At 34.5% G+C, this 17,096-nt stretch overlaps 2 protein-coding genes across 7 annotated transcripts; one reads left to right on the plus strand and one right to left on the minus strand.

Annotated features, from left to right (window-relative positions):
• Positions 1-2: 2 nt before the first annotated feature.
• On the minus strand, positions 3-947 carry LOC122565792 (peptidyl-prolyl cis-trans isomerase-like 3). The gene is made up of 4 exons (XM_043722140.1): positions 793-947; positions 620-694; positions 250-530; positions 3-155 (listed from the first exon to the last, which is right to left on the minus strand). Exons 1-4 carry the CDS (start codon positions 793-795, stop codon positions 29-31), a joined length of 486 nt encoding a protein of 161 aa, XP_043578075.1. The 5' UTR covers positions 796-947; the 3' UTR covers positions 3-28.
• A 244-nt stretch (positions 948-1,191) lies between these two features.
• LOC122565624 (protein PRRC2C) lies at positions 1,192-17,019 on the plus strand. 6 transcript variants are annotated; one of them, XM_043721776.1, is made up of 19 exons: positions 1,192-1,626; positions 3,647-3,794; positions 4,040-4,291; positions 4,523-4,676; positions 5,148-5,264; positions 5,347-5,639; positions 5,723-6,266; positions 6,416-7,096; positions 7,635-8,071; positions 8,255-9,946; positions 10,114-12,075; positions 12,869-13,063; positions 13,229-13,537; positions 14,104-14,289; positions 14,430-14,565; positions 14,662-15,006; positions 15,080-15,204; positions 15,484-15,763; positions 15,871-17,019. In XM_043721776.1, exons 2-19 carry the CDS (start codon positions 3,702-3,704, stop codon positions 16,020-16,022), a joined length of 7,953 nt encoding a protein of 2,650 aa, XP_043577711.1. In that variant the 5' UTR covers positions 1,192-1,626; positions 3,647-3,701; the 3' UTR covers positions 16,023-17,019. The 6 variants fall into 6 exon arrangements, with proteins under 6 accessions (XP_043577711.1, XP_043577714.1, XP_043577712.1 ...); XM_043721779.1 differs by having other exon boundaries at positions 12,884-13,063; XM_043721777.1 differs by having other exon boundaries at positions 7,638-8,071.
• The last annotated feature ends 77 nt before the right edge of the window (positions 17,020-17,096 follow it).

Genomic DNA, 17,096 nt, shown 5'->3' on the forward strand with positions numbered 1-17,096 from the left:
TATTTGTGTTTTTCTAATATATCTATATTTATCCTGCTAAAGGATTAGCATGTATAGTTACACTGTTTATTCGAGTTTCTGTAAGCGGTCTGTAATTTTTAGGATTTACTGGTAATTTTTCCAGCTGTTCAAGAGTTTCTAAACCATCTATTACTCTAGAAGCAATAACAAATTCATTTATTAAATACATCAAATATTAATTTATTATTTATGATTTAAATACTAAAATAAATTAGAAAACAAGCTTACTTTCCAAATAAAGTATATTTCAAGTCCAAGTGTGGTTGAGGTCCATATGTTATAAAAAATTGACTTCCATTCGTATTTGGACCATTGTTAGCCATAGAAATCAATCCTCTTGCATTATGTTTCAATTCTTCTTTAAATTCATCTTCAAATTTACGATTCCATATCGATGTTCCACCTTTACCAGTATGTGTAGGATCTCCAGTTTGCACGATAAAACCTTTTATATTTCTATGAAATAAACAATTGTCATAGTAATCGCTAGCACACAAAGCGAGAAAGTTCTGTAAAATAAATATGTAACCTTAACACAGTCACGTATAATATAAATAATTATTATAAATCAACGTAAAACAAGTGTAAAAAGTTTTACCTCGCACGTTTTTGGGCATAATTCGCAAAATAATTCTATTTTTATATCTCCAACGTCAGTATGTAAAGTTACGCTCTGTAAATGAAAATTGTTGATAAGTTGTTACCATTTATGTATATTAACGAATATGCAATTTGTAACATTAATGACAAAAATAAAGATAACACCCGCACCATCTTTAGTAAAGTGATCCATTAATTTGCAAAAGAGAAAACATATCATTTGTTATGGTATGTATTCACTATACTATGCGTCAATAAAAAAAAGTGAACGTACATCGATACGTATACATATTGACAGCCATGTTGAATTTTATAGAATTACCAACGAAATCAAGTGTATGAATTTATTTCGAAACGAAATCGAATCATTATTAACATATCAATTTAAAATAAAATGTAGAAGGATATAAAAAAATGAAAAAATGCATATTTATGAAATAAAAGCAATATATTTGAATTATTTGTCAATTATATGGAATATATTTGATGAAAAATAGGCAAATATTTGTAATCAATTTGACTTTGGTTTAAAGCGGTAAGGGATCATCGTAGCAGCGCCACTTATTTCTGCTGAATGTTCCGCTCATTTCTTGTTACAAGTAACGGTTAGGTAAAAAAAGATATTGGATACCGTGGTATAAGTTTAACTTGTAAAAAGCGTATTTAACGTAATTTAAATTGAAAATAAAATTATATTTTGTATAATAAAATAGAAAAGAGGTTGATTGTGAAAATTATCATAAAATAGTGGCAAGAAAATCCAGACGAGTGGCGCGTCTGTGCAAACGGCTCCTCTTTGGTTGCATGACGTAATTGTATTGATCGCGGAAGAAGAGCCGAAAGTCGCGCATTCGCCATCTTGGACGAATTGTGGAAAAGAAGTTTCTGTGTCTCGCAGGCGCGGTACGCTTATAATAATTCTAATCCGTGACAATCCGGACATTAATTAATTTAACTGGGAATTAACCCTTTTGTGAATTAGAAACCCATTTGGAGCGGACCAAGGTAAGTCATTATTTCTTTGATTTACTTCTCCGTCCAAATCTTTTTTTCTACGTGGAAACCTATCTAACTTTGTCGTCTGATCATTCACTTCCAGAAACATTCTTTTTATTTAATATAATTACCATGATATCTTGATCTTTTCTAAGCTGCTAATTTTACCAACTCTCTCTATTGTTGTTTAATTTCATGCATATTTTGACGTGGATCTTCTTGTTTTGGATTTTCTTCATTTTGACATTGCAATTCTGGGGTTGGGTCCAATCTTTGTATTCTATCTATATTCCATATTTTTTAATTATCATTTTTCGTTTATTTCATTTAATAATCCATTATTCTGTTCGTCATCCTTTATTTTTCTTCATTCTATGTTCATCGCATCCATTTCCTTCTCGTAACAAAGCTTTGCGAAACTCTTTTGTCCGCTTTCTACTTTTCGCATCGAGCAACATTATTCTTTATTACCATTCTTTATACAGTATTATTCATCAATTTCGTCCAATTGTATTTGTTAATATTTTCATTTGCAAATTATGATTGATGCGGAACAAACCTGATTCGTATCAGTTAGTTTTTTGCATAATTTAATAACTATCATTCGCGATAGCTTTCTTTTCTCTCTCTCTCTTCCCCCTCTCTTTTCTTCCGTTTTGGTTTATTTAATTGTATTAATAACTATTAACTTTTTATGCTTTTTCTTCATTATACACATGTATTTTTAATATATTATAAACATTGTAGTCAAAGATTAGGAAAGTTTTATTATACCTAACAATTTCATTTTAATATGTGTAAGATTGGAAAAAGTAAATCCTAGTTTCTAAGTTTTGTATAAAATGTCCTTCATATTTATGTTAAGGTATATGTGTGGTGTACATTTTAATATTTCATGGAACTTCTTGATAATGTACAATGATTTAATTTAGAAAAATTATTAATCATAATTTATTTGCTAACAGCTTATAATGATAATAAACATGTCAAAAATACTTCTTTTCAATAATGAATTCGAAGTCACTTCGAATTTTTCAAATGGAACCATATAATTCTTTTTCCATCATATTGTAGAGGATATTAAAATGTATTCAACATGCATGATATAGTTATTCATAATATCAAATTTATAGCAGTAGAAGTAGTAACATTTATCTTTGGTTCAGTCTCTTGAACAAAATAAATTCAAGCACAAAATACAGCTTGGAAATAATTATTTTATTAAATTTTGGTTTAATAAGGTCCAATTAATGTCGTTTTCTGCAATTGTATTCTTCTGTAAAGATTTGAATATGTTATTCTTAAATTGATAGAACAATGTTCTATGATTATATTTATATTATTTACAAGTGACTGAATCAAAAAGACAAATATTACTACTTCATTGGTGTAATTTGATATTACATCAATAAATGTGTCAAGTTATGGTTTTTGAATACATCTTAATATTTTATACTATAATATTATAGAAAGATAATTATTTAGTTTTATTTAAAATACTTAAAATGACATTGAGTTCGCTATAAAAAAAAGTATTTCCAAAATGTTTATTATTGTTATATATTGTGTATTAGACATAGATAAATTTTATTTAACATCTTTGTGAACATATCAAAATATTGGGAAATTTGTATTATTACAGTAACAGATACTCATATTATTATACAATGTAATGATTGTTTGTATGTGTTAGTGAAAAAAAAATAAGCCTGTGATCACAGTTTTCTTTTTTTTTTTTTTTTTTTACTTTACTGAAAGCCTGAGAAAATGCTATAGCTGTAACTACAGCTGTTACTACAGCTGTTTTGTACAACAAAGTGTCAATAATCTTTTTGTTTCGTAACATTGTTGCAAATACTTGAAAAATTGTTAGAATGAACAGTAAACAGGTAATATCAAGGAAAAGATAACTATAAAACTACTTAAAATATTTTTTATACAATGTTAATGAATTATGTAAAAAATATTTTTATTTTATATTACATAAATATAAACTATAGATATATATAAATATCATTTATGTTTTCAGACAAAGGGTTCGTTCTTTGGGTCTGATTGATACTAAATGGTTGCCTGCAGACAGCATGTCTACTCTGTCAGGGCTTGTGTCGAAGGGGGAGAAAGGAAAATCCAAATTTCAATCATTAGACATCAATAGCTTGTACCGGGTGAGTAGGGTGAGTTGGCTAAACAGTTTTGTTCTTTCCCTCCATCCTTATTTGTTATTTCCTTATTTTTGCTCCTATCTTCCCTCCAGCTTTTCCATTCTTTATACCTTTTTTGAGTATATTTGCTTGTCCTATTCATTTATTTTGTATTTTTGTAATAATTATTGTATATATTACTATTAAAAATTAGAAGTATTAACAAGCAATTGATTGCTTAAAGGAAAGTGGGATTGGTATCCGATTTATACTTGCAGGGAGAATCTTTAGAACAACATCAGCAAAAAAACACACTACCACGCAAACATGGAATGCAAAGTCTTGGGAAAGTGCCTTCGGCACGGCGACCTCCTGCTAATTTGCCTAGTTTAAAAAGTGAACATAGCAGTAACGATCCAGCTGTCAGTCTTGTGCCAAGCGGAGGAAGTGGTTGGGCTACTACCAAAGAGTCAACAACTACCACTACTGCTACAACAACCACGACTGTAACTGCATCAGATACATCCACTGTAACTTTCGTAAAAATATTCGTTTGTTACGTAAATTTTAGACTTCATATTTCTTCAAAAATATCTGTTAAATTATATAAAGCAGTATATATTTTCTATATCTAAAAATTTATATATATTTATTGTTATTATTCTATACATTCTATATATATGCTATTTTATGCTTTTACTTTCCATACAATTATTGAGGATTACAGAAGTAATTGATGAAATAAATTATTTTATTTTTAGGCAAATTCTTCAACAGCACAATGTGTGACAGGAACCATCACAACATCATTACATCCATTACTCCCAGGGCAACAAAATGCTTCACAGTCTTCATATTCTTCCGATGTAAACAACAAATCATCATGGAGTGCAATAATGAGCAGATCTGGAGATGGTATGTAAAGTTATATCATAAAAAAGAGCATGTAACATATTTGTTGTTTGATATAAGACTGTTATATGAATATGTGTACAGTTGTATGTACAAAATATATACAAAATATGTGTACAATTTTCCCTTTAAATTTTGTTGTACTTGTAATTATTGACATCATTTATGTATATATAAAAACACCCTGCAATAGATTAATGATATTTATGCAGTATAATATAAGTTCATCATACATTTGGTCTTTAAGCAGGATATATTTTTTCTTATTTTCTCGTTTGCTTTATTTTAAATATTATTTATGAATTATTAACTTACACGAACTAGTAACTACTATACTTGTTTCATAACTTATAAAGCATAATATATTTTGTAGAATTTTATTTGTTGTAAACCTACTGTAATTAAAAATTAGTATAATATCGAATTAATGATCACGTAATCATAATGGGATTTTTCATTGCTATTGAAATATAGGTACTGTATCAGGAGGCCAACAACAGTCACAACAACAGCAGCAGCAACAGCAACAGCAAACGGCAAGTCGGGAATTAAGTGCGCAATACGGACCTGGACCAAGTTTACGACCTCAAAGTATTAAAAATTCTATTATTATATATTAAAAATGTTAAATAAATGATTCTTTTTATTAAATGAAATAAATAATTTATTTTAGCGGAAGGAAGTTGGATACAAGGTGGAAGTCGTACAGCCAGTGGTGCAGGAATAGCAACTACAGGTCCTGGAAGTGGGAGTTCAGGGGTCCAGGCCCCCCCTTTGAATATCACTGGATCAGGCGGACATACGGACATATCTGCTGGCGGGCGACAGAACTTGGTCCAATCTCCCAACATGGGAATGGGCCAGGGAGGCCCTCATAATTCTTCAAACAATCAGAATGCTGTGAGTTCTAGTTCTCATCAAGTCGGTCCAAATCTACATCACTACAGAGGACTTATTCCTCCATTTGTAAGCTTTATTATTTATATGTTTTATCGTTGACAATATTATTTGATTTAGTTCATCGAATTAACTTTTTTGAATATATCTAGATGTACAGAGGAAATTTTTCTGGTGGATTTCCTTCTCAATTTCCGGCAAATACAAATTCTGGCGCACCTAGACCTCGATTCAATTATCCCTCAGAACGATTTCCTCCTCCGCCTGTTCGTCAACAAGAACGCGAACGTGTTCCCGAAGAAGAAATTATTACACGACCAATTATTAGAGAAGAAGATCTTACTCGAATGGACGATATTTCTCGCGATGCTGGTTGGGCAGCACATGACGATATTGATTATAATCAAAAGCTTGCCTTCAGCGACGACGAACCTGATCCTGAACCTTCCAAAAAAGATGAAAGGAAAGACAATAAGGAAGAAAAAATAGAGGAAAATTCAACAGATGACAAAGAGAAGACAAGAGATAACCGTGATAACCGAGAAACTCACGATAATCGAGATTCGAAAGAATCCCGAGATCAAGCGACTCATCGTTCGTGGACTCAAAATACTTTATCCCGTGATTATCGTGGATCGAACGGGTCTGGTAGTTATAGCGGTCAGTCACAACTGCATTCGGTGCATTCTTTAAGAGGTCAGAACATTTATGTGACTTAGGTGCAAATCTATAGAGTTGAATTCATTTTCATTTGTACTAGTTAAACTAAACTAACCACTTATGTACATCGTGTTATATCTCGTAAATTTGTTTGTTTATCACTTTCGTCTTCACTTTGAAAACAGGTGTAGAAGATGACGAAGCGTGGAACGAGAGACGCAGACTGAAAGTTGTTGAAGTAGCGTCGGCTGTTGAACGCGCTCGACAACGGAAAGAAGAGGAGGAAAAACGATATCAGGAATCAACTAGACAAGCGGCAGCTAAAAAATTGCAGGATTTAGAGCAAAAGTTGAAGGAGAAACAAGCTAATGAATCTAAAGGTTTAATAAACGTTCCACCAGTGCCTATTCCAGTTCCTGAGTGGGAACGAGAAAGGGAAAACAGGGAACGAGAAAACAGGGAACGCGAGCGATCCGAAGGAAAAGATGAGAAGTCACTGAACCGTGAATTACGTGAAACTAGAGACGGTCCAAAAGATAACAGAGATTCACGTGATCAGTTAATATCAGATTTTCGACAAGGGGACCGACAGAGTTTCACGAGACAAGATAGTATTCGTAGTGAACGTGATAGAGAACGAGATCGCGATCGTGATCAAAGGGATACGAGAGATCGTGAGCTACATGCTTCATCCTCGCGATATTATAAAACTAATTTACCACCTCGATTTCAAAAGCAACAGGCGGAAAAAATCAATGCTGGTCTTAATCGAGTTTTTCCTAATACCGAAAGATCAACTACGCAATCCGTTCCATTTTCTCAGCAATACGATCCTGGTAGATGGGTTCATAGTCACAGCTCTTTAAGTAAGTGCAATTATTTTTTGGCCTCTTCGATGATAAGCTTGAACGGATGCGTATAGCAGATGGAAGAAATATAGGAAGATCATAAGTCAGTCAAAGACGTTAATGTTTTCAATGTTTCAAAATTCTAAATAGCAATTTAAAGTTGTGAAAGAAATTTTAAATATCTATTCACAAGCTACTTTAACACCCTTACGGCTGTATCAATCGGTGTCTCGTTGTTTAATATTTTAATTTATGATCGAACTATATCGCTTCCACTAATTATAGATGCACGCATATATATATATGTATATATCTATATATATTTTTACCATACGCGCGTACTTTTGCATGTATCTATATTACACATACGAACATACAAGTATGTTTACGTTGAACAAATATATGTCTACTCATGAATGTCTGTGATAAAAAAATAAGCATTTAATATTTTTGCTTTGGAAAATCTGAAATAATTATTTTCGTTGTTCTCAATTTCTGTTATTTTTATCTACATGTGAAAAATTATTACTGTTATATTCAACGAATCTTGTATTAGTAGACAACAACTTAAAAGCATCATCATCACATGGAGCGTCACAACGCCGAAGTAGAACAGATTCAGATATTTCCACTTCGATGGATGATGATCGACCTCCATCCCGAGATTATCGTGGTTCTCTACTTCGAGACGATCGATATCGTCATTCTTCTCATCGACCGTATGACACACGCAAATCAGGTGGTTACTACGATGAGTATACTCGCAGCTGTAGAGAACACGACTATGATGACAGACATTCTCGTGATTCCTGGGAACGTGAAAGATACTTCGACGACACTAAAGATCGAGATTCAAAGGATAGCATAGAGTCCAGAGATAACAGAGAAACTCGCGATATTCGTGATAATCGCACTACCAGGGATACTCGAGATGCGAGAGAAATTCGAGAAAGAGATAACAAGGATAAAAAGGATTATGATAATTATATAAAGGTGTTAAACTTTATTATTACTAGTAGTAGTAGTATTTTTATTTATCTTGCCGATCTTATCAATAGTATATTATTTTAAATCTTCGGAATTTATAATATTTTTTTATAAATTCTATATTACTAATACAATGAATATATGTTTACATGTTCTAACTCTTTTTTTCAAACTTATGTTCATCTGTAGGATCCCTTTGATGATCGTAATCGTGAACGTGATCGTGAACGTGATCGTGAACGTGATCGCGAACGTGATCGTGAACGTGATCGCGACCGTGAGCGTGAACGTGAACGAGAACGAGATCGCGATCAAAGAGAAAGATCGGAAAGTACTGAATGGCGCGAAGAACGTATCATTCAAGATAGAATGATCGATAATCGTCGTGATATACAGAGAGAAGAACGAATGGAACGCAACGAACGTCCGCAAAGACCAGATTCTCGTGATAGTCGTGCTTCTCGAGAATCAAAGACGTCTTTGCGAGATGATGATTCGCACAAATTGCGAGACTGCAGTTCCTGGGTAAATGAGGTTGCCGATTATGAAGAAAATAAACGAGATGTCTATCATGAAGATATCCGAGAAAGAGAACGAGAAAGGGAACGAAGGCAACCGCTAGGACCTGTAACTAAAGAAAGAATCGAAGCAGATGAATTAAAAAATGAAAAGCGTAATCTAACTCAATTAAAACGAGCAAGTTCCGATCAAGATAAAAAAGATCAGACGAAAGAATCATCATCGACTATAGAAGCGAAAAAGGAAATGGATGTTTGGAATAGAAAGGTCGATCGAGTTAATGAAAATAATCGAGTAATGGAAAGAGGTGATAACTCGCCAAAAGCATGGGCGGATGCTGTTTCTCCGACGTTCGAAAAAGAAGAAGAAAAAACTTCAGAACCTATTAAGAACGACAAGGATTCGGAGGATTTGAAGCAAAATTTCGAGAAGTTAAGTTTAGAAAAAAGGGAAGACACGTTGAACGAAGATGAAGCGGCGGAACAACAGGTGAAGGAAGATAAACGAGAGAAAAATATTCGGAATAGAACTAGTAGTGGCGGATCAAATTCCAGAGTGCGTGATTCTCGAGGTGGACGTCAATGGGGCAGCACCTATAGCGTGTATGTACGAGGTTGGCGTGGTCCAGAAACAAGAGGACGAAGAGGTGGACCTAGAGCCGCCACTAGACCAGCTTCTGCTAGAAGTGGTTCATATGGACATACGGATTCGGAAAATAGCGCTGATGAAGTGTCTGGCTCAACAGAGTCTGGCAAAGAGGAGAAGAAATCGGCTAGATCACCAAAACCTGGTCAAAAAGCAGAAAAAGAAGAACGCAGTCGTGAACCAATAGTGTCTGCTCGAGATGAAAAACGGGCCGACTATTCTCAATCACAACGCAGCGAAAAACGAACTTACGATAGTAAAGTAAGTCGTGAAGGTTTTGCACCTTCGGGTGAACCGTCTCGCCGCGGTCGAGGAAGTAGTTTCCGAATTCGAAGTACAACTGCTACCGGCAGCCGAATGGAGGGATATGGACCTCCATCTAGTAAGAGTCCTTTTTCCTCCGAGCGCAATATTGATGAAAAACAAAATTCTATGCGACAGAATCCTTCAACGCCTACTCCGGAAAAGGAGGTAAATTCTCTATTACCATCACAGAACGAATCTACGGACGATAAAATTATAGCAAAACAACAAGCACTTACTGCTGGAATAACTGGAAAGCGTGCCAAATCTCCAAACCAGCAGTCTCAACAAACTCAACAATCTTGTAACAAGCAAGATACAAGTCACACGAGCAGCAATGCTCCTTCTCAAAAAGTACAAGTTACAAGAAAAGAGGAATCTCGCTCAAAAAGAACTCGCAGTGGAAGTAGAAGGGTAAGTTTTAGGTAATTTGTAAACGGTTTTTTCATTCTTTATATTCTTCCTTTTTTTCTTGCCTTGTTTTTTCTTTTATTCTTAATAAACATTTAAGTCGTTTCTATATAATGTTATTTTAACAGACTAAGCAATAATTTACATTTGAATCCATTCCATGATTATAGGGTAGAGATAATCGTGAATTGCGTTACCGTGGCAGTGGTAGTAACGTATCGAAGCAAACATCTTCGGATGTAGGAAACGAAGATTGGGAAACCACGTCTGAGAACAGCGAGGATCACGCAGAGGATCACAAAGAATCACGTAATAGTCGTAATAAACAATTTTCTGCGCGTGCAAGCACGGGTAGTAATCAAAATGTCGTAGCGTCAAACGTGCATTCACGTAGAAATGAACAGACAGGAAACAATCGGGAACAACGAGAAAAAAATGTAAAGTCTTCCAATACAGCGTCTCGGGCGCCCGGCGCGGAGAAACGAAATCTACAGAATTCCAGTTTCGCCAATCAGAAAAATCATTCCAGCAGCATTCCGCCGTTGATACAAACGGCTCAAGTACAAAACGGAAGATCGAGAAATCAAACTTCTGGTAGCAATTCGACAACGTCGGGTAAATCAATGATAAAGGATAGTACGGTGAATCGTATAGATGAAATAAAATTAAGCGATCCTAATTTAGTTAGTCAAACTCTCAATGATATCAATAAGAGATCCCAAGGAAAGGAAAAAAAGGCTATAATCGATTGCGAAATGGAAACGAATAATTGTACGGAGGATAGTCCTAACATCGTTGAAGATAAAGTTGATTCAGATGGTTTCCAAGAGGTTCGTTCAAAGAAGAATGTAAAAGAATCTAGACATGGCCAAAAAGAAGAGACAAAACCTTTAAAACGTGAAAAGGAGAAAGATAGAGAACGCGATCGTTCTAAGTCGAAAGCAAATGGGGGTTCACAGCAAACGACTTCATTGCAACAAATGCAAAATATACCGCCTTTGCTTGGTCAAGCCATTCCACAACCAGCAAATATGGTACAAAAACAATATGATAGAACTTTACGAAGCCAAAAGCTTGCACCCAGATTCCAAAAACAGCGCTTAGCTAAACAGCAGCAACAGCAACAAATGTGTGCATCTGAGCCAAACGACGCAACTAAAATCAATAATTCATCAAATAATTTCGGTAAAGATTCGTCAAGCGGTGGCCCTGCACCTCCACCATCTGTAAACGCTTGGGATAAACCGTTTACAACGAGTCAATTACAATCGAATTCTCCATCAGCTGTTCCTACTGACATCCAGTTGATAACTGGTTTATCTACGCAGAGCGAACATGGTCATATTCACAGCCACGAAGTTAATGAGCAGACAAATTCTGGTAATAGTAGCCAACGAAATTCACCAAATGGCGAAAAAAATGCTGGAAAAAGTTTAAAAGACCAACTGATTGAAAAAAATTCAGTCTCTGATGTTTCTTCGCCACCTGTGCAAACGTTAATTTTTGAGAATACGAATTATTCAAAAACTACCAAGGCTGGTCCTTCTGATTTAGCAGTAAAAACCAAATTTCCGAATCACATAAAAGCTCAACAACAACGTGTTGAAAAACGCACAGATTTGGAAGAAGAAGGTAATACCGCTGCCACCATTCAACAACAACAACAACAACAGCAGCAACAAAGTCTACCTGTGGCATTTTCAAATAAACCAAGTGACTTGATAAAAGATAAAAATCAAGAGCCGATTCAAATGCCTCTTTCATTTAATAAAAACGAAGATAACGCAGATATGAAATTAGATTTCACCTTTGATTCAGATCTCTCTCAATTAACCGAAGACAAAAGTAAAAGCTTAGGAATGACCCGATCTATGCACATGGCTACTGGCCAAAATACTATTTCACCTTCTACGGCAGAGCTTAACTTAAAAATTGCATCGGTAAAAAAAGTATGGGAAAATGCACCTATGCCAACCGTAGTCGAGCACGAGGATGGTAATGTCGTCAATACAGCTAATACTTTCCCTCAAGCGTTCGAAAGTACGGATGTTGATGACAGTTACAGCCCTCATCAACAATACAATCAAAATAACATGAAAAATGAAATAACTACTTCAACGAATGTGTGCAAGGTGAGAAATCATTTCGCGAACATTATATCATGTTATCATGCATGCATATCTAAACTATTACATCACTAGAAATTGACTCGACATTCAGTATAAATTTGAGTAAAATGCATTTTTTCCAGTTTGTTCATTCTGTTCTTTACTCCGATCTTAACGTTCTTTACTCGTACTTGAAAATTCCCTTAAATAGTTATCATGGTGAAAATCAGAAAGGTAAGTGGCTAACGCGCATTGTTTCAATTTTATTTCTATTAGAGAGTCGTTTGTTCATTTTTTTTTTCATTCTTTTTGTTTTGTTTCTTTTTGTCCCCATTCTTTTCTCTCTCCTGTTTTGGCATATCTCTTCTAAGTATTAACTTCAGCAAATACTCATTTTACATATCAATTACCTTCGTTACCATTGTATTATTAAGATATTATCGTACTCATCATCATTATCATTTTTGTTATATTTTTTTCTTTCAAATTATTTATTGTCCGTATTATCATTGCTTTTATTATTTGTTGCATTAATATCATAATCATCTCAACAGTTATACCCCTTTATTGGATATAATCTCTTTATTATTGATTTTCCTCACTTAATTAAACTTACGCGGTTAGCGATGAACCTAACTATTTTCACCAGAATTCAGAAGAAGATTTAGAAAAAGAAGAGAAAATAGTTTCCCAAAATTCACATTATTCCGTCAGCATCGATTAGAACGGCAGTTGATAGTGATGTAAATAGAAAACTAAAAATAACGAAACACCATGTCCCCTGTGGGAAGATGCTGACTCTTTGCCTGATGCGCAGCTGGTTCCCCCGCAGGTGAAGCCGCAGCAACAATCCTCGGGCAGCAGCAGTGGTCAGTCTGGTTCAACGGTTCCCGGGCCAAGTCCTATTGGAGCAGGTCAAAGTCCTATAGGGCATCCTCCTGTCAGTCTCCAAGGACCATTGAGCCCACCTCCATTCAATTCCACGGGACAACCTTCTCATATTAATTACCAGGTGATAAATTATTTATACTTTTCATGTTTCATGTATTTCGCATTATTGCAGAATCTGTCATAGACTATAGAATATAAATTTTGTAACTTAGTATTGTGCTTAATGTGCATCTCTATTTTGTTCTATTACTATCATTATTTTATTTTAAATATTTTTATTTTTCAGGAGTTTCCCCAATATCCAGGATCTCAAGCTGCGCAATATGGTAGCATGTCTGCTATACCTTCTCCGCCAGCCGTGTTATTTAACACTGGCTCCGGTCAACTTCCAGCTCAAGCAGGTGGTCTTTATGGAGCGTTTCAGTTAGACCAGAGCCGATCTCCTTTTACACAATATCCACCATATGCGCCATCTCTTCAAAATTCGTTCAGTCAACAGAACGTTTATTTGCAACAACCCCCACCTCCGCCACCGCATGCACCAAATGCGCCAACTCCGGATATGTATCAAAGCAATCTTTCACAGTACCGGATCGTAAGTAATTGTCCTGTGTAACGTACCTCGTTTCGCATTCGAGAAAATCGTTTCAACAACTACAAATCACATACAAATATCGTTCTCTATCGCAATGCGTTGCTACATGAATAAATAATAAAGAAAGGAAGGGAACGATTATTCGGTGCTGAAATTAATTTGATACAAGAATATGTATACAGGATGTTCTGTGAGGTATTATTTGATCATCTTGATTCATATGTTGAACATACTCTGAATAAAAAAAATAACATATGCAATAAAGATTTGTTTCGTTTCGTTTTATTTTGTTAATCAATTAGATACTCTATTATTACTCTTGTTGAAGTTATATGCATATGAGGATATTTTCTGTTTAAAAAAGTTTAGTATATTTGTCTAAGTCGAATTTAAAAGCTTGAACCCAATATCATACACAAGCTTTGTGTTAATTATTGTGTTAGTTATTGGGAATACACGTGGTTAAAATTTGTTGAATATCTCATTGAACATATGTATATATAATATAATAAAACATATGTATATATATATATATAATAAAATACAAGAACGTTAATTTTTCGCAGACCGCAGCTGCTGCTCCGCCATTTGGACAAAATCAGCAGCTTAGTAATAATCCAAATACAGTTCTTATTAGCTCTTCTTCAAATTCTTTGATATCAGCCAATGTGAAGCCATCCTCTCAACCAATTGGAGCTATTGGAACTAAAGCTCCTCATTTTCAAGCACCGTCTGCTCCTCAACCAAACCCAGTACGTCTTAGTTTAGTTTAACGACATATGGTTAATACTTATTTAATTTCCTGCACGAAGTTATTTATCAGATTATTTGCAAGATGCGTATATCTTTTTTTTTTCTTTTTTTTCTTTTTTTCTTTTTTTTTTTTTTTTAGTTAACGTACATACCATATGATCCAAATCAAGTACTCGGCGTGAGTGGCAGTTACATGGGCAATTCCCAATTGGTACAGAGACCCGGTCCGAACGTACAAGCCTCGGCTAATAGTTATTATAGCGCAACTTCGGCTGGTAAGTAATGAAATGTATACGTATTGATAATTCCTAAAATAAACTATCATTATTATATTTTCATTTATGATTCTTTGATATTTCTATTTATTTTAGATGTATTTCCCGGATCGCAAACAGGTTTTTATCAGCCAGGAGGTGCTACACAGCAAACCGGTACTCATTATGGACTTCAGGGATTTGGTCAGCACAGCCAAAGTTTGGCAACTGGCAGTGCTGCTCCTGTTGGACTTCAAAACTTCAGCTCAGGCTTTTTATCTAGTTCGGGGTTACAGATTGCTGCAGCAGCTCAGCAGTTTCGTAATCCAACAGGAGGACTACCTGGACCAGCAAACACAGGCCCTACTTTTCTTAGCAAACATCAACCACAAGAACAGCCTAGACAATTAAAGAGTCCATCGGGGAATCAGCAAGATGTGCTTGCATCAGTTTTCAGTTCTAGTAAATTGAATTACTTTTTATTCAGTATTATGGCGTGCTTTGGAATCTATATAATGTCAACAAAACTTTGCAGCACCACAAATTCCATCTCCGAAATCAAGAAACTGTAAGCAACAATCTTCATCTCAACAACCACAACCTAGTCCAACGCAACATCACAAATATCAACAGTATCAAGGTGTTAGTCAGTCAACTTTGGTAAGTTATTATGCTTAGATCATCAATAATAAACTGTATTTGCTATGTTCTTACATTTATAATTAAGTCTTTCAGTCTGCTGAAGCAAATTGTAAGTTAGAAGAACAATAAATAATAATTATAGAAATGAGATTACAATAGTAGGAAATAGGTAATTAATTTTTTGATAAAATTGACAATAATAAGTAACTAATATTTACAAAGGACAATTGATAAAATTGTAATATATAGAATATTAAGTTAAAAAAGAAAAGATTGATAATGATGAAATTATTATAGATTTTACAACAAAATATTCGTGGCATGGGCATGCCACCACGTGCTGGAATTCAACCATCGCAACAAAGATATCCACCGCCCATTCAGAGACCAGTTGTTCCATTTACACCGGGTCCAAATCCGAATAATCCTACGCAACAACAGCAGCCACAACCTAATTGTATGCCGTCGCAACAGCAGCAGCAACAAGTTCAAATAAACCGCCACAGACCGAATCTGCATCAACAGCAACAACAGCAACGAAATATGAAGATGCAACAACAATATTATTCTACTCAAGGTTCGTATTTATTATATCACAATAATGCTAATATAAACAACTGTTGTAGTATCATCGAATTAAAAAAATCAAACTAATTCTTATATTGTTTTATTTTTTCCTTTTAGGAAACGTCAAAATGGACACAAATGAAAAAACAGATTCGCACAATGATAAAATCAACGATGGTAGCTCTGGTGCTCAGCAAGGAGGCACTAAGCCAAACGTAAATTCACAAGACAATGACAATAAGGAAGAAGTGAATCAACAAAACGAGTGAATTGTGACAAAGAACATTCGATCTACCTTTTAAAAATGCAATTTGCAATCATATATAATGATGCGACATCGATCGAAAGGTAAATGATAATGATCAACTTGTCATACGTGTGGAGCGATTTGAACTCCAACTGATATTATATTTGTCGATTTAAAGCGGCTTGCGAGCTTAGAATTCGTAATTAATAATTTGGCCATGTCTAGTTAGAATAATTTAATCATGGTGTATCAAAGAAGGAAAACGATAGGTGATATTGTTGTTATACATACCAATGCTTCTCCGAATTAACAATCATAAATGTTTTACCTTTCATGAATTCTCAACAAACAAATCGCTTTTATCGAATATTCCTTTCTGTTCGAAAAAATATTGCAAATAGTAAGACGGCAGCAATGTCGAGGATCTAAGACAAATACCCGAAGTAAAATGAAACCTGATCGATACCATCGAGAATAATTATCATCTGAAAAAGTCCCTATAAATTACGTCTTTCAACATCAGGGACATTAACACGTTGTTCAGTTAAAAGATAAATAAATAAATAAATAAAAGAAGTTAAATGATTAGACTGACGCGCACAACGTATATTCACTCGATGTCAATCGATCATCCGAATCAATTAATTACATTATCAACTGTGAAGATAAAAAAGATGTGCACAAGACTTATGTTTCTGTATATGGACACGACGGCGGTCTGTGGTATACGATAATATTAAAATCAGATTTTCGTGAAACGTAGTTCGACAAAGATATTACACGATCGTCGCTATTATTTGTAGAGTATCACTAAAATGAAAAAAGAACAAATCGATGAAAAAGACTGTTGTTGTGTATATCAAAATTAAAACAAGAAAGTATATACATGCGATGATCGTACGAATTTGCATGACGTTCCCTAATATGACAATTAAAGAAGTTCGTGTACATTAATCATTTATTGATATACTGTGAGGTCATGGTGAAGCTTGTGAAAAATAAATAGTGCAACAATCGTTTATAGTACTGAATATATTATCATGACCTAACCACTCTCAAAAAGAGTATCGATTATTAGAAAAATAAATAATACAAG

This window comes from Bombus pyrosoma, linkage group LG3, assembly GCF_014825855.1.
Source record: "Bombus pyrosoma isolate SC7728 linkage group LG3, ASM1482585v1, whole genome shotgun sequence".
Classification (NCBI taxonomy): Eukaryota; Metazoa; Arthropoda; class Insecta; order Hymenoptera; family Apidae; genus Bombus; species Bombus pyrosoma.

Bases quoted from the DNA above. Each gene is read 5' to 3' on its own strand.
- LOC122565792 (XM_043722140.1), bottom strand. The intron at 531-619 runs GTAAAACTTTTT...TTTATTTTACAG, and splicing joins TATGCCCAAAAACGTGCGAG to AACTTTCTCGCTTTGTGTGC. The intron at 156-249 runs GTAAGCTTGTTT...TATTGCTTCTAG, and splicing joins AAATATACTTTATTTGGAAA to AGTAATAGATGGTTTAGAAA.
- LOC122565624 (XM_043721776.1), top strand. From the start codon at position 3,702: ATGTCTACTCTGTCAGGGCTTGTGTCGAAGGGGGAGAAAGGAAAATCC. The intron at 5,265-5,346 runs GTATTAAAAATT...AATTTATTTTAG, and splicing joins ACCAAGTTTACGACCTCAAA to CGGAAGGAAGTTGGATACAA. The intron at 14,566-14,661 runs GTAAGTAATGAA...TATTTATTTTAG, and splicing joins TTATAGCGCAACTTCGGCTG to ATGTATTTCCCGGATCGCAA.